The following is a 21,053-nucleotide window of genomic DNA, read 5'->3' as shown; positions in this document are numbered from 1 at the left end:
AGAGGCTGCCTTTTGAGGGTCTTTTGGTAGGTCTTGCTTTGGATAAACATATTTGTCCTGGCTTAAAGGACAGGTGTCTGCCAAGGAAGGTGAGAACCTCCCTTGGAATGGAAAATGTGACCTCCTTCCCTCTGAATTATTATAACTTTGAAATTACAGGGCTTTCAGTCAAAGATATGGGAAAACAAATAACAGTTCTTTACTAGTATATATATATATATATATATATATAACAAGGCAAACAAATGACAACAACAACATCAGCAACAATAAACAAAAAAACCAGACCTGACAACAGCCTTCTCTGGGCTGTCAAGTGCTTTTCCCTTTGGTGTAGTTACGGTCATGGCCAGCAGGGGTGATGCTGGCTCCCGGCTCGGCAGGGCAAGTGTGATGATTCCCCCTCAGCTGCAGGGGGCGCTGCGGCATGAGCGCAGCCTCCTCTCCACATGGGTAATGGTGACTCAGTCAGCAGGAGAGAGAGAGAGAGAGAGAAAAGGGGCTTCCTTTGCAATCTCGTGGGGGGGGGGGGGGGACGGGGACCTGGTCTCAGTGCCCCTCCAGGTCATGAAATGGACTGTAGCAGGAACTTCGGAGCAGCAGGCTGGAACAGCAGATGCAGGCACACCTGGGGTGGCAAACAAAATGTAGCAGAATCTCTGCAGCTGCAGCAAGAGCCGTGGGGGTTAAGCGGACACGGGGTGTTGGGTTAAAGTGTAGCAAGAAACCCAAAGCAGTGGCAGAAAATCAGCGGGGCTGGGCAGCGGCATCTGGGGTCCTGCAAACAGCTGGGAGGCATTGAGACAGTCTTGTGGAGGAGGGGTCCCAGGTTTTCCCCTGAGATATCCGAGTAGATGGCGAGGGTCCTTTCCAGTGAGATCGGGTGTTGATAAGATCCCAGTTCAACAGCCACTCTTATGAGCAAAGCCTCGCTCACGGTAGGAGAAGCAGTAAAAGACAGAGCTCCGCGGTGGCAGTGAATTCTTCCTACAGCAACTGTAGCCTGGCCATCTCCTCTCTGATCTGAGAGCGAGGAGCCAAGCCCATCCCCTCACCCTCCAACCAAAATCTTGCAGCATCCCTGCCCCTCCCAAGAGAAAATTCCCCAGCCGAGAGGGAAACCAACTGTATGCCTGCCCCCGCTCCTTCCCCCAGCACATCTCCTCTTCCTCTTAAGTGCCCATCGCCACCATCTCCTAGGCAACAAACAGGAGAAAATTCCCTGAGAGAAAGAAAGAAAGAAAAAAAAAAAGGAAAAATTCTAACCTCCAACAATATTTCAGGATGTTTCCAAGTTCAGCAGTACTGCAGATTTAATTGGACCATTGGACCTAAGGGTTCTTTAAAACTTTATTTGCCACACTTATTTCTTGAACTTTTAGAGAAAGAGAATACCCTTGAAAACAAATAACTATATCCTAAATTATCTGAGGTTATACAAGTTGAGTTTATACTATGATAGAAATTTTAAAAGCTGGCCTGTGAGTTATTAATTATTTGAGTTTGTATTTTCACAAAAAAAACAGATGCCAGTTTTCTTGATACTCTTGTTTTATCTAGGGTTTATAGCAGAAAGAATGAAGTGTTAGAATTGAGAGATTTGGTGACAAAGTGATAAATAAGGAAGTGAGATGTTCATTTCAGAAATTGCCCAGTATAGAAGAATTTGATATCTTTGATAAAACATGACATCTATTAGAAGAAATTCTAGAAAATATGCTATAGTATGTGATTTTGGGCCCTGGAACATCCCTTGTAGCATCTTCTGTGCAGATTACAAGAGATACCTCAAGGTCAAAGGAAATTTAACAAAGTGGTCATATAGAATGTAATATTTTCATTGCCATTTAATCCTTGGGTCCTCCATAAGAGGATATTAATTTAAGGTAATAAAATTCATAACACTGTTGTCACACTGGTTATTATACAGATGTTCTTTGATATTGTGCTAATTTAGTCATGAGTATGTGTGGGACTGAACTCTGCTTTCCTCAGTTACACTTTGAAGTTCAATTTTGAAATTATGAAGAAATACTAAAACTCAGTGTTGGTCTTAACCATGCTGAACAACTTTCTTAGAATCATGGATTCATTTAAGTTGGAAAAGACCTTTTAAGATCATCAAGTTCAACTGTAAACCTAACACTGCCAAGCCTACCACTAAACTGTGTCCCTAAGTGTCACATCTACACATCTTTGAATCCCTCCAGGAGTGGTGACTCCACCACTTTCCTGGGCAGCCTGTTCCAATGCCTGATAACCCTTTTTCCTAATATCCAATTGTAGTGGTTTGGGTTTCCCAATTTGAGATTTTGCCAATTTTGAGATTTCCCAGGCGGCACACCAATGAGTGTGGTGGGTTTCAGTGTTGGCCAATCACCAGTGCACTCACTTCTTGCTGTGAAGTAGGATTAGGAGAAAGGCAAAACAGGCTCAAAACTTTAAAACGGTATAAAGAAAAATTTATTAACAGTAACTAAAAGAGTAATAAAAATCAGAACAAAACTTTCAGAACACTTCTTCTCTCCCCACAACCTTTTCTTCCCACTGACAATATAAAGAAACAAAACCTAAAATTTCAGTCAGTTTATGTCTTGGTTTGAAAAGACAGGTGTCTGCTAAGGAAGGCAGGAGCCTCCCCTGAACTGGAAACTGTAAATCCCCTCCCTCCAAATTGTTATAAATTTGAAATTAAGAGTGGCTCTCAGGCAAAGATATGGGAGCAGGAATAACAGTTCTTTATTAGGGAAGAAAATAAAAAAAATAAAATAAACAATGTAGTAATACAAAACAACACTGACAGTCAGAATACGACCTGACACCCTGTTGGCCAGGGTGTTGGTAGCAGTCCAATTGGAATTGTGGCTGTAGTCTTTCTGGAGTGGCAGATGTGGTTCTGTTGGAGCAGTGATCCTGTAGAAGGGTGTAGTCTTCCTCTGAATATCCAGTGGAAAAGGCAGCTATTCCTCTGGGAATCCAGTGGAAAGGCTGTTCTGGTGTCCCAAAATCTCAGATTATATCCAGTTAGGAATGCTTGGCTCCTCCCCCTGGGTGGAGCATCTCACAATGGGATGATGTAATTTTTATCAGTCCTGCAGTGACACTCAATGGCCCATTAACAGCAGATGTCTCCCCGGAGGGAGGATTGGTTTGTGGAAGAGATAAAGAAAACTGCCCAATTAACAGAAGATAACTACCACACCTCTAACAGATGGCAAATAGAATACACATTGCCTTGCAATCTAGGACAGTTTACCACCTCTAAAATAGTCTTTCTTCAGTTCACTTAGGGAGAGAAGTCCCTCTTGTTCATGTTATGGAGACTTCACAAGAAAAAACCAGTTCTCTCATGGCTCTCTCACGAATAGTAGCTGCCTGGGGAAATCTGCAATTGTAAAGTCCCTCCCATTTTCCACAAGCTTTTCCCACAGCTGTGTTTATGGGCCATGTCAACTTATGGGGTACAGTTTTAAAAATGAGCTGTTCAAAGGCAAAAGTTCTCATTATCTATCTCTAAAATCATCTTCATCTCTGGGAACAGAGGTCTTCTTCTCTTCCTGGGAGCACAGGGTCTTCACTCTTCTCCCTCTCTCTCTGTTCAAACTTCTCGTAGATTACAGCTACTTTAACATCTGCTTACTTTATCATGGAGGCCTTTGCTCGATATCTAAAATTTGAACACTTTCATCTCCCCATACCTTCATGCATTATAGGGAAAAAGAGTCTTTCTCCATAGCTTTACAAGAGGATTTCAGCCCCAAAATTAAAGCATCTGCTCATCCCTCCCATTTGGGACTTGACTTCTTCTTCACTGATCTCTATGTCTTCATGTTGCTCCTTTACATGCTTGCATCTTGTTCCTTTTTCTCACTCAAGGGAGGATTGAAGCACTGAAAGAGTTAACATCTCGCCTGGGGCCTGCAGATGGTCACCTGACTCTGGCCGGCAGCTTGCCGAGAAACTGCTGCTGCTAGGAGGGGCGGCTAGGATCTAATCAGCCAGGCCAGAACTCCGCAGCAGCATGCCGGGAAATGGGGGGGTGGGTGGCTTCTCCTTCCCCCTGCCCGGTGGTTGCGGGCGAATCTCCGTGGTGGTGGAATTGCTGCTCATGGGGCTGCTCCCGGGGCCCAGCGGGCCCAGCCGGGCCCCAGGCTGGGAGGGGCAGGGCTGTAGCAAGCAGCCAGATGTTAGCAATCGCAGCCATGGCCTGGCCCTGCTCCGTGGCCTCCCCTCCCCTGCCTGGCCACTGATGGGGGGGGGGGGGGGGCCGCCCAGCTGTGTTACCTCTCTGCCGGCCGGAAGAGGAAGTTCCCACGTTTCTTTTGTCTTTAACATGTGTTTTTCACAGAGGTGTTTACAGTTTTCTAGTGGGTAAAAGCTTTGCATCACTTCCATAAATGTCTCCCATGCAAAACCAGGACACCAGTGTAAACCTCCCCTGGCACAACTTGAGACTGTTTCCTCTTGTCCTTTCACTTGCTTAAGAGAACAGTTCAACCCCCACCTGAATACAACCTCTTTTTCCAGCTCAACTTGTTGTTGTCTGCAAACTTACTGAGGGTGCACTCAATCCCCTCATCAAGATCATTGATAAAGATAGTAAACAGAACTGGCCCCAATACTGAGCCCTGGGGAACCCTACTAGTGACTGGCCCCAGCTGGATGTAGCACTGTTCACCACTGCTTTCTGGGCCTGGCCATCCAGCCAGATCTTAACCCAGCAAAGAGTATTCCCATCCAAGCCATGTGCTGCAGCTTCTTCAGGAGGATGCTGTGGGAGTGTCAAAGGCTTTACTGAAGCTGATAGACCACATCCCCAGTCTTTCCCTCATCCACTAGGTAGGTCACCTGGTCATAGGAGATCAGGTTGGTCAAGCATGACCTGCCCCTCCTAAACCCATGCTGGCTGGGACTGATCCCCTGATTGTCCTGTATGTGTTGAATGATTGCACTCAAGATGATCTGCTCCATGACCTTCCCTGGCACTGAGGTCAGGCTGACAGGCTTGTTGTTCCCCAGATGCTCCTTTTGGCCAACCTTGTAGATTGGCATCATATTTGCTCACCTCTAGTCACCTGAAACCCCCCTGGTTAACCAGGACTGCTGGTAAATTAATGCAGGTGACTTGGTGAGCCCTTCTGCCAGCTCCCTCAGTACTCTTGGGTGGATCCCATCTGGCCCCATAGACTTGTGAGTATAAGTTGCATAGCAGGTCAGAAAGCATTTCCTGGACCCCTTTGCCCTTCAGGGCTTCCTCCTGAGGGCCTCTGTTAACCAGGCCCTTAAACAGGCCAAAGTCTGTCCTTTGGAAGTCCAAGGTGACAGTTCCCTAGTTGGCTTTCATTGTGTCAAGAAGTTATGTTCTGCACACTCCAGGAACCTCCTGGACTGTTTTCTCTTTGATGTGTTGTATTTCCAGCAGATGTCTGGTGTGATAAATTGAGGCGAATAATTTGATTCAGCCTTTTTAAGGTCAATTAGAATTTTATTAATTACAGCAAGCAGTAGCAAGCAAAAACAGCGCTGGGTGGGTAGGGGTCTCCAAGCCGCCCCTCCTGCAGTGTCCCACACTGCAGTGCCCCACACCTCACCCCCTTATTCAGTCTCTTTTTATAGTTTCTTGGAGGTTTCTTCATTCGTGTCTCTTGCGATAGCGGTGGGCGTAGCTTGAGGACGATGGGCGTAGCTTGAGCATCCCTCTGCATCGTCTCTGTGTTGTGTCGAGGCAGGTGATCGTTGGTTTCACAATCGGCTCCGGACAGTGATGGGCGTACCCGGAGCACTCCTATGTGTCTGGTGGCCGTTGCCTGGTGGTCGCTGATTTCATAATCAGCTCCGGCCATCCCCCAACGTCCTTAGCCTGTGTCTGCAAGAAAAGCTAAGAAAAGCTCCCTATATGGTGATTAATCATACTTGTGATCTTGCGTTTTGCAATATGTCTATAGCCTTGCAATATGCCTGTAGCCTTGCGGTTTGTAGCAGTTGCTTCTTTATTGTCCTTTTTTAGTAAAACCCACAAGTTGCTGTTTCCCAACTTCACAGATGCTTCCCCTATCTCCTAACAAGCAAGCTAGTCCCTCATACTTTAATTTTATATTTCCTCCTTTAATATTCCAATTCTTTTGATGAACAAACAAGTTACCACAGTTTATCACATCTGGTAAGTTGAAATCCCCCATGAGAATCTCCTAGCTGCTTATAGAATATTTTATCTGCCTCCTCATGCTGGTTGAGTGGTCTGTAACAAACTCCCACCAGGATATCTGCCTTGCTGGCCACACCCCTGATCCTTACCCATAAACACGTGACCCTTTCATCACCACTGGCAAGCTCTAGACAGTCAAAACATTCCCTAACACACAGGGGCTACCCTGCTGCCTCTCTTGCCTTGCCTGTCCCTTCTGAAGAGTTTATAGGCATCCATTGTAGCATTCCAGTTGTGTAAGTCATCCCACCATGTCTCCATGATGGCAACTATATCATAGTGTTTTCCAGCTGTGCAATGTTTGTTGCTCCTCCTGTTTGTTGTCCATGCTACATGCATTGGTGTACGTGCACTTCAGCTGGGCTATCGATCTGGCCATCTTTTTAGGGGGAGAAGCCCTCATTCCCATGTGATTCTTTTCAGGCACTTCCATAGTTTCTGATAAATCAATAACCCCTGTGTCTTTGCTGCCACATAGATCTCCATTCCCTACCTCCACTGAGATGGCAGAGCAAAGGACCTTGCTAGCACACCCCTCAGTCACATGCCTCCCCCCCCCCCCTTCCCCCAGCTTACCTGTAGCAAGCTTGGTTTTATCCCTTTCCTCCTTCAAAGACTGTTTAAAGCTCTTTCAATGAGCCCTGCTAACTCCTGTGCAAAGATCCTTTTCTCCCTTTGAGACAGGTGAACCCAGCAGGCCTGGTGTTGTATAGACTGACCCAGGATCAAGGACCCCCAAAGTTCTGCCAGTGACACCACACTTGGTGCCAGGTATTGAGTTGCTGGCTCTTCCTGATTCTTCCTTCATTATTCCTTGTGACTGGAAGGATAGAGGAGAACACTACTTCTGCCTCTGATCCCTTAACCAGTCATCTCAATGCCCTGAAGTCTCTCTTGATGGCCCTCAGACTTCTTGTTGCAACCTCATTGCTGCCTACCTGAAAAATCAATACTGGATAATAATCTGAGGGCTGTACAGGGTAGGAAGCTTTCTCTTCACATCTTTAATGCAGCAGACTTCCTTAAGGAGTGGGTCTGATCTGCATATGGTACCTTCTGTTCCCTTCAGAAGGGAGTCTCCTAAAATTTTCATATTATTTGTATTGGTATGCTATGATGGTAAGACCAAGTTTTGCAAAAGAGATTTTTAATTTAGAGGTGTAATTTTTAATCTAGTGCGTTGTCAAATTCTCAAAATTGTTATTGAAGATGATTTAAAAGAATTAAAAAATAGAAAAATAAAGCCCCCAAGAACTAAAAAAAAAAAGATTGGCTGCTATGTCATGCAGAAAATAGCTCAAACCTTTTTGCAATTGAGTATAATATTTTTTTAGTTAATATTTAAATTGCAGTAGTGCCCAGAAGCTCTACATCTGAATTAAAGCTCTAACACATTAGGCAAGTGTAAAAAAGCATCAGTCTTTTTTGCATATGGCTTACAACTGAATTACAAAATAAAAGATAAATGGTCTACAAGAGGCAGATAGAAGGAGAATGAGAACTATGAGAGAGACTCAAGGCATCTGTGAACATTGCACCAAAGGAGAATTTCTACATAAAATCTGAGAAAGGCCAAAAAGTATGTTGTAATGCTGCTGGTCAGTAAATTTAGCCTTGAGGTGAAAACTGTAGAACCACTAGCAGGAAAAAAAAGCCCAGATTCTGAATCATGATAATATATAACAACTGTTATATAGGAGTGAGAAATTGTTCTCTTGTCTGTAGATGATTTAAGCTGTCAATGTGGTTTCAACTCTTCATAGCTTTAAGTTTCACGTAGTGGTTGCACTATTATTTTAACACTAAGATGATGTGTGAAATGCCATCAAATTTGTTTAGTAGAGATGGTAAAGGTATTTGCAACAGGTTTTTATTAAAATAGCCTTAACATTCTTAAATGACCTGTGCATTTAAAGTAAATTTAATTATTTAAAATTAGATTTTCCCCACTATTTACATTTCTTTTACCTTTGGGGAAGAAAAAACCACAACCCTTTAAAAACTTTGAAGCATTTGTTCTTTATTAGTTGCATTATTGGTCACATTTTAAGGAAATTATTTAACATCTCTAGCTGTTTAGACTATAGTCACAGTTAGGGATCCTCTCTGATTCGAATACAATTCTGATATATTTCACAAACCTACATTAGAGTATTTAAATGCCTAGAATATTGAAAACTTACAACTCAAGTAAAAATTACATTGAAATTCCTCATTAAATTATATTTTTATGTGTTCAAATTCCTTAGGTTTATGTGGATTTTCAAAACTGAATTAATAATTACTTTTAATTTTTGTTTTTTAACATTTCTTCTTTTGGCATATGTTGCCTGGAAAGAACACAGAACTTTTCCAAACAGTGTTAAAATGATAATATAAAAGCAAGTATTTACTTGAAAGCTTTCCAGTACACAATATGGAGAAAACTGCACCTGGAATTAGATTAGTACAATTTTATAAGATCAGGTAAATAGTATATCTAGCAAATATTATCCAATTAGAAGAGCAGTTGGTTAGGTAAATTCCCCCCAGGTTCTGCCCCACTGGAGTTATTCCAGGGGCTTTCTTGTTATGTCTTCTAAGTTCTAGTGGAAAACGGTGTTCTTGCTAGCCTAAAAAGCAAGACTAAACAGAATTCCAATAAGCTAGCATAATATGTGGGAAAGTGCAGCTACTATGCTAAAGCGACAAAGAGTTAGAAATTATACAGCTATATATTAAAATCTATAAAGTTACAGATATAAAGGAAAAAATCTTTAGGCATCACATAAAATGCTGCATTTGAAAGAAAATGAGATAAAATAATTGCTATGGGGACTGGTAGTGCTTGTAATGTCTATTCTATTGTTTAAGGCTGCATTAATCACCAAGAAATTTTACCTGATTGTTTATCTACACAACAGCAATCTCTCTGTGTAGAAAAAGTAATATAGCTTTACTTTGTGCATTCCTTTACACTCATTCAATGCTGCTTCAAAGATGGTATTATAGATGTAGTTGTAAGACTGCTTTTTCAAAAAACAGTGGTAGAAATGAGTGAAGAAAGTAAAAACTAAGAACATAGTAAGAATTATACTGTCATGTACTATTTTTGTTTTTTTAACCAGACACTGTAAGTGCATAGAATCATAGAAAGGTTTGGGTTGGAAGGGACTATAAAGATCATCTAGTTCCAACCTCCCCCACATGGGCAAGGACAACTTTCACTAGACCAGGTTGCTCAAAGCCCAATCCATCCTGGTGTTAAACACTTCCAGGGATGGGCAGCCACAGCTTCTCTGGGCAACCTGTGCCAGGGCCTCACCACCCTCACAGTAAAGAATTTCTTACTAATCTCCAGTGTAAACCTACCCTCTTTCAGTTTGGAGCCATTCTTCCTTATCCTATCACTCCATGCCCTTGTAAAAAGTCCTTTCCCGGTTTCTTGTAGCCCTTTTAGGTACTTGAAAACTGCAATAAGGTCACTATGAAGCTTTTTCTTCCCAGGCTAAATGACCCCAACTCCCTCAGCCTTTCCACATAGGAGAGGTGCTCTATCCCTCTAATCAACTTGGGCTCATCTGGACTTGCTCCAACAGGTCCATGTCCTTCCTGTGTTGGGGGCCCCAGAGCTGGATGCAGTACTCCAGGAGGGGTCTCAAGATCAGAGGGGCAAAATCCCCTCTCTTGACTGGCTGGTCACGCTGCTTTGAATGCAGCCCAGGATACAATTGCCTTTCTGGGCTGCCAGTGCATATTGCCAGCTCATGTCCAGCCTTCCATCCACCAGCATCTCCAAAGTCAATTTCCTTGGTGCTGCTCTCAATCCGTTCATTGCTCTGCCTGTATTGATACTGAGGGCTGCCCCAACCCAGGTGCAGTACCTTTCACTTGGCCTTGTTGAACCTGATGAGGTTCCCATGGGCCCACTTCTTGAGCTTGTCCAGGTCCTTCTGGATGGCATCCTGTCCTTCAGGTGTGTCAATTGCACCACTCAGCTTGGTGTCATCTGCAGACTTCCTGAGGATGCACTCGATCCCACTGTCTGTCATTGATGAAGACATTGAATAGCACTGGTCCCAATTATGGACCCCTGAGGGACACCACTTGTCAGCGATGTCCACTGGGACTCTGAGCTATTGATCACTACCCTCTGGATGTGACTAACAAATTCCTCATCCACCAAACAGTCCATCCATCAAATCCATGTCTCTTTTCAATTTAGTGAGAAGGATGTTGTGGAGGACCGTGTCAAAGGCTTTACAGAAGTCCAGATAAATGACATCTGTAGCCCTTCCCTTGTCCACTGATGTAGTCACTCCGTTGTAGAAGGCCACAGGTTGGTGAGGGAGTTTTTGACGTTGGTGAAGCTGTGCTGGTTGTCCCGAATCACCTCCCTGTCCTCCATATGCCTTAGCAGAGCTTCTAGGAGGATCTGTTCCATGATCTTCTCGGGTACAGAGGGGAAGCCATGACTTTTCATGGAGAGTGGCTTGGCAACTACATCAGCCAGTTCCCTCAGAACTCTGGGATGCATCTCATTGGATTCCATAGACATGTATATTAAGGTTCCTCAGGTGGACATGAACCTGATCTTCACTTACAGTTGGAGGGACTTTGCTTCCCCAGTTTCCATTTTTCTGTCCACCCACTCGAGAGGTGTGGGAAGAGAGGTTGCCATTGAAGACTGAGACAAAAGTTGTTGAATATGTCAGCCTTCTTGTCTGTGGTTATCAGTTTGCTGGCCTTGTTTATTGAGGGGAGAGTAAACCTCTGGCTTTCCTTTTCTGGCTGATATACCTGTAGAAGCCCTTCCTTGTTATTCTTTGTGCCCCTTTCCAAGTTCAGCTCCAGGTTTGCCTTGGCCTTCCTCACTATATCCCTTCATAACTGGACTGCATCCCTAGACTCTTCTGATTGTACCTGTCTCTTCTTCCACTGCCTGTGCATTTACTTCTTGCTCTTTAGTTTGACCACCAGGTCAACTCAGCCATGCTGGCATCTTGCTTTCCTTGCCTGATTTCTTGTCCCTGGGGTTCACTAGGTCTTTTACTCCATGGAAGATGTCCTTAAAAATCTGCTAGCTCTGTTCCACTCCCTTGTCTCTGAGGGCAGTCTCCCAGGGGATCCTACTGACTTTCTCCTTGAAGAGCTGGAAATTTGCTTTCTTAAAGTTCAGGGGCCTAACTTTCCTCTTTATGTGACCCTTGTCCCTCGGGACTACGAACTCCACCAGTGCATGATCACTGCAGCCCAGGCTGCCTCCAGTCGTGACATCCCCAATTAGTTCACTTACATTGGTGACCATCAGATCCCCTCTGGTAGGGTTGTCTATTACTTGGTTCAAGAAGTTATCCTCCATGCATTCCAGGAGTCTCTTGGATTGCCTACAGCTCTCCATGCTCATTTCCCAGCAGATGTCAGGGTGAAGTCTCTCAGTAGGACAAGAGCCTGCAAGTGCAATGTATCCTGTAGCTGGAGCAAGAAGACTTCATCACTAGGCTCCCCTTGAAGACATGGCCTTTAGTAGTTTAGTGGGTTGACCTTGGCTGGAAGCCAGGTGCCCACCAAGCTGCTCTATTACTCCCTGGTGGGACAGAGGAGAGAAAATAAGATAGAAAACAACTTGTAGGTTGAGATAAGGCAGTTTACTAAAGCAAAAGAAGCGAAAATTTGTGCATGCATAAGCAAAGGGAAAAAAAAGGTTTATTCTCTTTTTCCATTAGCGAGCAATATTCAGACACTTCCCAGGAAACAGGGCTTCAGCACGTGTAGTGGTTGCTCTGGAAGGTAAATGTTGTAGAATAATGAATACCCTCCGGTTCCTCCTCTCTCCCTTAGCTTTTATATCTGAGCTGACATCATATGGTATGGAATACCCTTTGGTCAGTTTGGGTCAGCTGGTCTAGTTGTGTCCCCACACAGGATTTTGCTTACCCCCAGCCCCTTGATGGGGAGGGAATGCTGAGAGACAGTGCTGATGCTGTGCCAGTGCTGCTCAGCAGTAGTCAAAACACTGGTGTGTTATCAACACCTTTACAGCTCCTAATGCAAAGCACAACCCTGTGAGGGCTGCTAGGGGGAAGTGAACTCCAGGTCAGCAGGACTCAATACAGTCTCTACCAATTATTCCATAGCATTTGCATCATACTCAGAACTCACATAATTTTATATATATATATATATTTATCGTCTAGCTGATCCTTTGTATTTATTTCTCATTACTGGAATCCCTTATTACCTACACATACAACTTAAACTACATCCTTAAACCATCTCTGTATCCAACATAGAGATTTGTACATTTTCATTAATTATTATCCCCTGTCCTTTCACAGATAGATATTGTTTTCCCTTTTCATGGGCTTTTACAACCCCTCCAGATCCATGACTTGGGCTCCAGTCCATCAGGATGGGTGGTCAGGACAGGAGAAGCATCACAAGTGATCATTGGGCACTGGCACCAGCTCGGTTTGGGTTGTTATCACATTCTCCTTGCTCCTCACAAAATTTATTCTTCATCAGTTCATGTCATCCCTGCTACTTTACTTCCTGCAGCATAAAACTCACGCAGATTATTTTTCCCCCAAGGTTAAATTGCCTTGAGGCACACACCGGGTCTCCCCATCCTTCTGCATTACCCAACAAATTACACCCTGGTCCTTGGGCAAAGACAATCCCACAAATGGGATTGCCATTTGTCATGGGAGTAGAAATCCACACCAACTTCCCCAGCCACTTACATATGCATAATATGGGGACCTTATCTTCTCTCAGTGTGTAGGGGTTTTGTGTGGGCAGGACCAGGGCAGTTAGCAGATCCCCTAGTGTTGACCAGCCAAGTGGCTTCTGCTAAATTTGTATCCCAGTGCTTCCACACCCCATTATCTAATGCTCTTAACATAGTCTTCAACAATCCATTATACCTCTCAGTCTTTCCAGAGGCTTGTGGGTGATAAGGGATGGGATATATCCACTCAATACCATGTTTCTTTGCCCAAGACTTTATAAGGTTATTTTGAAAATGAGTCCCATTGTCTGATTTGATTCTCTCTGGGGTACCATGTCACCACAAAATGTGTTTCTCAAGGCCTAAGATAGTGTTTTGAGCAGTGGCATGGTTTACAGGGTGTGTTTCCAGCCAGGCAGTTGTTGCCTCTACCATAGTATGTAGCTCTTGCCTTGGAGTGTTCGTGGCAGTGGTCCAATGTAGTCAATTTGCCAGGCCTCACTATATCAGAAACCCAGCCATCACCCTCTATTCCAAGGAGAATTTACAGAATCACAAACCAACTAGGTTGGAAAAGACCTTTGAGATCATCAGGTCCAACCTATGACCTAACACCACCTTTTCAACTAGACCATGGGACTAAGTGCCATATCCAGTCTTTTCTTAAACAGCTCCAGGGACGGTGACTCTGCCATCTCCCTGGGCAGCCCATTACAATGCCCAATCTATCTCAACCCTTTGTGCTGCACATTGGGCACCAAATAAGGCTGCCATGGCTTAGGAATGGTACTCCCCAATTAAGTTCTCACACCGAGACTTTCCAAACCACACTGCTGCTCGCTTCCTCTCCCCTCTTCCCCCCCCCCCCTTCCCCCTGCAGGTGGCCAGAGAAGAGAATTAGAGGCACAAAAGTCAAAGGTCACAGGTTGAGATATGAACAATTTACTAGAAAAAACAATGAGATAAAAAACTGAAAAGTAACAGCAACAATGTTAATAATTAAAGTATGCAAAAAGGGAATGATTCACATGCAAAAATGTTCACCACAGACCCTGAGACAACGAACAATGGCTGACTGGTTCCCTACCCCACCATGCTTTGTTCTATTTGAAAGGGACGCCCTTCTCAGAAGTTGAGAGAGTCCCTTTTGCCTACCTCTAGCAATGATGTAAGGTGGTAATGAATAACACAATGTCTTGGCCACGCCCCCTCCTGCTGATCTTGGCTGGAACCAGGACAGAGGACAGGTACCTGCTTTGATTTCTATATATGCTGAGTAGTTCCCAGTGGTAAAGGATCCCGTATGTAGCCCAAGGAGGAACCTACCCTGGAGGATGATTGTCTAAAGCTTTTTGATGTCCCCACTAATAGTAGAGGCTCACATTCATACTCTGATTTGTAGGCTTTTTTCTCTTCCACTGCAGAAAGATCTTATTAAGATTTAAGTCTGGTCATGTTGATGGAAAGAAAACCTATGTCAGTTTTTCTTAGGTATGGATCCATGGCCTGCATATCTTCCTGCTTTTTCCGGTTCTGTCTCTCAACCTTCCTTTCTGGTTCTTGTTTTTCATATTTAATCTTCTTTTTCTTGAGTGCACTTGGTTTCCTGATAAAATTTGACAGATGTAATCATTGTGTCATATTTTCTGAATGCTAACTTTTAAAGCTCTAATCAATTTCAACCAAATTTGATAGTGGTACAAAAGTCTCAAAGATCATTGAATTTCTACAGCCTGCCTAGCAAGGCAGCAGTCAGGGTAATGAGACCCAAATTAGCACTTCCTTGTTTTGCTGGACCTCACCTTTCATCTGTTCCATCTGTGCAAGTATCACTACGGAGAACTCTCCTGCCCATATGGTTGTGAGACACAAGTATAGGTTTTAATGGCCTGAGTCTGGCTAACCCAGATTCTTTGCTTGATACTTTTCTGTACTAGAGGGACTGCTCACAAAAATTTCACATAAACCTTTGTGCCCATCCTTTCTTACTAACTGGTGACAATCCTTTACTCACCCACGACACTTCTTAGTACCTAGAGATGCTTGTCTCTGGGACACTTCTTAGTGCACGAGACTGGACAGCTGACTGTAACTTAAATATGGATTTAATTGAAATCATTGGTGAGGTGAGATTAGGAACCACACAACATTACCTGGGCCACACTCAGGAACCACTAATGTTTCCTGTCCTCGGTGCCTCTGAACAATTGTTAAGGCTGTGATGTGCAGCATGTGTGTGACACTCATATTGAGTACTGTGCTGCAGGAGAGCAAGCAGAAAGTTTTCACTGAAAGGGGAATGTTAGCAGGATGATTACAAACACAATGACTAAAAATAAGATTGTAAAAGGATAAGTAATTACTGGGTTTGATTTTCATATTTTAGACCAGTTTTAATCAGTGTATGTTCTTATTTTGCCCAGTAGCATATGTACGAGATATATATATAATATGTACATAACGCAAATGTATTTTAAATGTATTTTAAATCCTTCCAGGGAGGGTGACTCTACCACTTCCCTGGGCAGCCTGTTCCAATACTTGTCAACACTTTCTGTGAAGATTTTTTTCCTAAAATCATTGTAGGTCCCTTCCAACTGAACTATTCTATATACACAAAAATTGCTAATTTTGACCTGAAATTTTCTCTGATATATTTTGATGCTAAGATACACTAGGTATTCAAAACATTTTCTTTCCCCCCTTCTTGTGTACTTGGTCTTATTCCCTCTTTACACACGACATTGAGAACTTATGAAATCTATCCATCATTAAACTAAATCATGTAGAAGTAAAGCAGACAGCAAAGCAGGTACCACGTTCTTAACTCTTCGGTCTGCATTCGCATCCCCACTTCGTCGTGGGCTGCAGCCTCCTAGGTCGCTGACAGGTGCTGCGAGTGCGTGGCCGCAGCTGTCCCGAGGAGGCCGGGCAGAGGCTCTGCTTCACCCTTTGCCTGTCGGGGCTGCTGGAGCGTTCTCTCTGGTTTCGAGTGGTGGTGAGGGAGGGCTGTGGAGGAGACGCCCCGTTTTCCCCCGCCCGGAATTGAGGGGCTTGCCTTTTGTCGCCCGCAGGCTCCTGACGGTGTGGAACGCACTGGGGAAAGGCTGACGGTGGCGCTGGCGGGCGGGGCGTGCTCGGCGCTAGGACCCAGGAGGACGCAAGGCGGCTCTTGGAGCCAGATTGCAAATTCGCCGTGACTCAGTCCGTGTACTGGAGCAGGTTAGTGCTGACCTTCTGTGGGGCCGGGCTCGGGTGAGAGCAGGCCGGGCGTCATGCAGCCAGCTAGCTAGCTAGCTAGCGTGCTTGCTTGCTTCCCCCCTACCTTCTTTCCTCCCTTCCTCCCTCCCTTCCTTCCCGGGGCCTGCCGCGCCGCTAATCGCGGCCTCTTGTTTGATGTTTTTTTCAGCAAGCCAAGATGGAGTATGAGTGGAAGCCTGACGAACAGGGGCTTCTACAGATCCTGCAGCTGCTCAAGGAATCGCAGTCTCCGGACACCACCACGCAGAGAGCCGTTCAACAAGTATCCTTGGTCGAGGCCTACACCGCGAGCGGGCAGAGCAGGCAGAGCAGGCAGAGCGGGGCTGCGGCCGTCCGGGCGACCGCTAGGGAGGCTGGGGATTCTGGGTAGGGGGCAGCGCGGCCATAGGCCAGTGCTGTGGCAGGTAGGTGGCGGCCGGGCCTTTCCGGGGAGCCGCCACAGCGAACACTGTGGGCTGAGCCACTTGAGCGGGTGGCCGTGGCGCGGCATTTGAACCGCTAAGACGGCCTATGGGCCGCAGGGCCGCCTTCCCCCGCCGAGAGCCCGGGCACCTGTTGCGAGCCCCGAGCCAAGGTTCGTTGGTTTTTTTTTGTGTTTTTTTTTTTTTGTTTTTTGTTTGTTTTGGTTTTGGGTTTTTTTTGTGGTTTTTCTTTTTGGGTTTTTTTTTGTTTGTTTTTTTGGTTTTTTTTTTGGTTTTTTTTGTTTTTTTTTTTTTAATTTTTAAAGCCCTGGCTCCTTTGTGGCTGCTTTGGTATCTGCTGCTTTTCCAGATTACTCCATGCTGGGCCGCTACCAGCACCTAGCCCATATCCTCAGCATATCCCACCGAGAAGGCTGGAGCGGGGGTGGGGGGGGGCAGTGGGTGCTCTGCTCTCCAGGCAGAGTTGATGATGCGGCACGGGGTAGCTGTCGGCTCTGCAGCAAAGCAGGGGTGAGCAGGGGCTTCCTAAACTAATCCAACACTAGGATTCACGGCGAAAGCCGGAGCTGGTGGGAGGAGTGTTCTGGTGGAGCCGACTGCACGCTCTCGGTGACTGCTGGCTCTGACCGTGTTTTGCTGTGTTGTGAGGATGTTTCTGCCTAGAATCCTGAGCCTGAAATACTGTTCGTTACACTTTTTACATCTTACAGGAAGAGTGAAATCTACCCTATGTGGCTTGTGCAGCTTTGCAGTGTATTTTGCGTTAGTGTTGTGGATTCTTCGTTTGTTGTTTGGGTGTGGAGTTGTTTGTTCCCCCCTCAGGTCTCTCTTGATTGTAGAAGTGATGGAATAGCGAGGTTTTAAGGACCAAAGATTGAAAGAGGAAATTTTTACATTAAGTCTAGTAGAAGCATAAGTCTTGAAAAATAAAGCTCTTATCTACTGGCTCCTGTTCCTTGAGCTAACTATAGAGGTGCTTTAAAATATCTAGAAGTCCTGAAAGGATATCCTCCTATGAAGAATATGAGTTTAGCATCTTGATCCCTTTTTATTTAAGGCATTTGCTTGAAGGTCTTCACAAAAGGTAAAAAAACATTTATGTAGGTAAGAATACCTATGTATGTTGTGTTAGGAGTTTAGCTTGAAGCCAAATTTGCTCAACTTCTTGGCTTTCCTAGTAGATGTAGTCAAACCTTGGAAGGCTTCTGTTCTTACCTGAAAGGTGAAGGTAGACTTCACCTTGTTTTTGCAGCTGTGTTTCAGATTCTTAAGATGATATTGCTTCCTATGAAAAATACTATACAGAAGTTGCTAAGTGTTCTGATAATGCCCCAGATTTAAACAGGTGCTCTTTAGTATTTCAAATACAAGTGATTATAGCAGCAGTGATTATAATGTAGCTTTCATGTAAAATTACATTTTAAAGGTCTGCTTCAAATAATGGCATCTGGATATTGATCAGTGGAAGGGCCATCAATGTCAACATAAATATGTATGGTCAGGGTTTAGCAACTTTGAATATTTAGAGCTTTAGCTGTACAGCAAGTAAAATAAATGCCTATGAAACAAATAATCCTACTAGTTTTAAAAATAATTTTTTTGTTAAATGTCTTAATTCTTTGCCATACTGATGATATCTAGTATATTTGGTAACTGCATGCTTATGACTTAAAATATTGTTGAGCATAATAGTAATTAATACCAGGGTGTGAGAACAAGTTACAAGGAGAATGCCAGAATGCTGTTCTAGGCAAGCAGTGGCTTAGAAATTTGAGGCAAAACTAATGACAAATTTTAGAAAAACAGCTGCGTACCTTCTAATTGTTCAGAAACATAATAATTCCTCTTGCAGTTGCCCCAGAGAACATAGTAAAGAGGTTGGTATTGCTAGTAAGATGCTTATTCAGAGAGGTGTCACTAGAAAACTGTTTTGTGTACAGGATTTTTTTTTAAAGAAACCATGGATAAGCATGAACTTCTTTGTACAAATATCTGGGCATTTACAATGAAACAGCTTCTCACAGTTGAAAGTTCAGACTGGCTAGTTAGCATCATAGAAATGTATATGACTAATATTAAAGTGACTAGCTTATAAAAATCATCTTAGTTGTATTTCAATGCTGAAATGCTTTTATTTATTGTGGAGTAAAAAAATCATGTATTGTGTGATTGTGTCTCAGTGGATTCCTTAGGTTTTGTTGACTTTTAAGTGCAAATTTTGAAATCTAAAACTGTACAGAGGAATGTAGGGGGTTTGGGGAGGGTGGGAATTTCTGTGTTTGTTCCTGGATTCTTTTCTCAGATTTCAACATAACTAAAGAGCTTCATACTGCTTCAGTATGAAAATTACAGAGATTGTTTTTAAAGTGTTCATAGCCTGTATGTTGTGAGTTTATAGTCATAGCATTTTTTAATGATGCAGTAGTACATAGCTCACTTAATCATAGTATTCAGAAAGCTATAAATGCTGTGTGAAGATTTCCTTAACAGTTTTTCTCTTCAGAAACTAGAACAACTCAATCAGTATCCAGATTTCAACAACTACCTGATTTTTGTTCTTACAAAGTTGAAGTCTGAAGGTAAGTTCTTGGGATATTGACTGGTTTATTCTATTTTTTTTTTCTTTTTTAAAAAAATTATTTTGCTTGAAAGAAAAAGGAAACTGATTTTTGTACTCAGTCTGCTGGTGGGTTGATCTCCATAGTCATGTAGAAGAACTTTTTATCCTCTTGGGAATCTTTGTGGAAAAAGATCTGATAACATGGTGCTTGTAGTTTCAGTCTTGAAAGAGATTCTATTCTAAAAGTCCAATGAAATCTTAAAAAAAATGTGGGAGCATCATACTTCTATCAGACTACAGTGAAACTGTGGTATAACTGCATGTCATGGTGATGAATCATGACTATACATGTTATAAAACATGCTGCTAAAACCAGTTGTAATTGTGATCTCCCTAGTAATCAATCTATTAAATATTTAGAAGATTACTGTTGCAGCTGCTTGCTCAACCCCCATCTCTCCTCCACACCCTGGTGGAATGGGGAGGAGAATCAAAAGTAAAACTTCTATGTTGAGATAAGAACAGTTTAATAATTGAAAATAAAGTAAAATACAGTAATAATGATAATAAAAAGGGAAAAACAAGTGATGCACAATGCAATTGCTCACCATCTGCTGACTGATGCCAGACCCCCCTTCCCGAACCCAGATCAGCCACCCTTCTGGGTAACTCCCACCAGTTTATATCCTGGGCATGACATTCTATGGTGTGGAATATCCCTTTGGTCAGTTTGGGTCACCTGTCTCAGCTGTGCTCCCTCACAGTTTCTTTTGTGAATCTCCTCACTTGCAGAACATGAGACAAGAAAAAATTCCTTGACTTAGGGTAAGCATGAGTTAGCAAAAAATGAAAACATCAGTGTGTTATCAACACCATTCTCATTCTAAATACAAAACACAGCACTGTAACAGCTACTGAGAATAAATTAACTCTACCCTATCTGAAACCACACAATCACATCCTAGAGTTGTTCAAATATTATGTCTGTAGAATCTTCATTCCGAAGCCTTAATTCTAAAAATAATGTAGTTTCTTACTGTTGGCTTATTTTTATGGACATTTGTACAAACTGTTTATGGCATAGTGTAGCCTCTTCCAGTTGGAAAATTCAGGCAGTTCCTTGGTAATGATCCATAATGACTATCCACCCTCAGGGCAGATATTTTAACACCTCCCTAGAAACCTCTTTCTTAACTCTAAACATAGTGTGGACTGCACTGAGGAGACCTGGCAGATGTAGCAACAAGAACATGCTTTCCTTAACATCCAAAGGGAATTCAAAATTCCCAAAAATTGTTGTAACAGGCCTGAAGGAAGAAAAGGGGGTTAAAGGCTGGGGAAAATCATCCTCCCCTGTTCCCCCCAGAGGCTGGGTACAATTATTAATGGACTCCCAAAGGTAGCACCCAAGGCCAGGGCAGGAGAGCAACACTGAATACACATCCCAATTGATCCTCATTGCACTTGATGTTATCATGTCATAAACTGATATCCTACAGTACAGCAACAAAGCAATCTTGATCCCTCTCCCTGCTCTGAAAAAGAGCACCACAAGGAGCATATATGAGAACATACACAGGATTCGGCACCACACCCACATGAACAGACCAAGCAACATTGTGACCAGTGGCTCCGCACCTAATACAACAAATGGTTAGATCAAATTTGTTTCCAACCTTCTCTGGTCAGATCTGTTGTTATCTCGACCCTTTGTGCTGCACATTGGGCACCAAATAAGGCTGTCATGGCTTAGGAATGGTACTCTCCAATTTAGTGCTCCCACTGTGTCATGAATTGAATGAGTGTTTTAATATTGCTTAAAGAATCACCAGCAAAGGTATCAGTAAAAACAGGTTTAAAATAAAAGCAAAAGCACAACAACCTTCATTGGCAAGG

The 21,053-nt window shown here is 43.5% G+C and overlaps 1 protein-coding gene across 1 annotated transcript in view; it reads left to right on the top strand.

Annotated features, from left to right (window-relative positions):
• LOC128782878 (transportin-1-like) overlaps positions 1-21,053 on the top strand; it is a 150,986-nt gene that overhangs the window by 6,670 nt on the left and 123,263 nt on the right. Inside the window, exons 2-4 of the mRNA XM_053933382.1 lie at positions 15,989-16,136; positions 16,324-16,437; positions 19,101-19,176. Of these exons, the coding sequence (XP_053789357.1) occupies positions 16,333-16,437; positions 19,101-19,176 (181 nt within the window). The 5' untranslated portion in view covers positions 15,989-16,136; positions 16,324-16,332. The remainder of the gene's footprint in view (positions 1-15,988; positions 16,137-16,323; positions 16,438-19,100; positions 19,177-21,053) is intronic.

The sequence above is a fragment of the Vidua chalybeata genome (assembly GCF_026979565.1).
Source record: "Vidua chalybeata isolate OUT-0048 chromosome W unlocalized genomic scaffold, bVidCha1 merged haplotype SUPER_W_unloc_2, whole genome shotgun sequence".
NCBI classification, from domain to species: Eukaryota; Metazoa; Chordata; class Aves; order Passeriformes; family Viduidae; genus Vidua; species Vidua chalybeata.
This window is presented reverse-complemented; position numbering and strand designations above follow the sequence as displayed.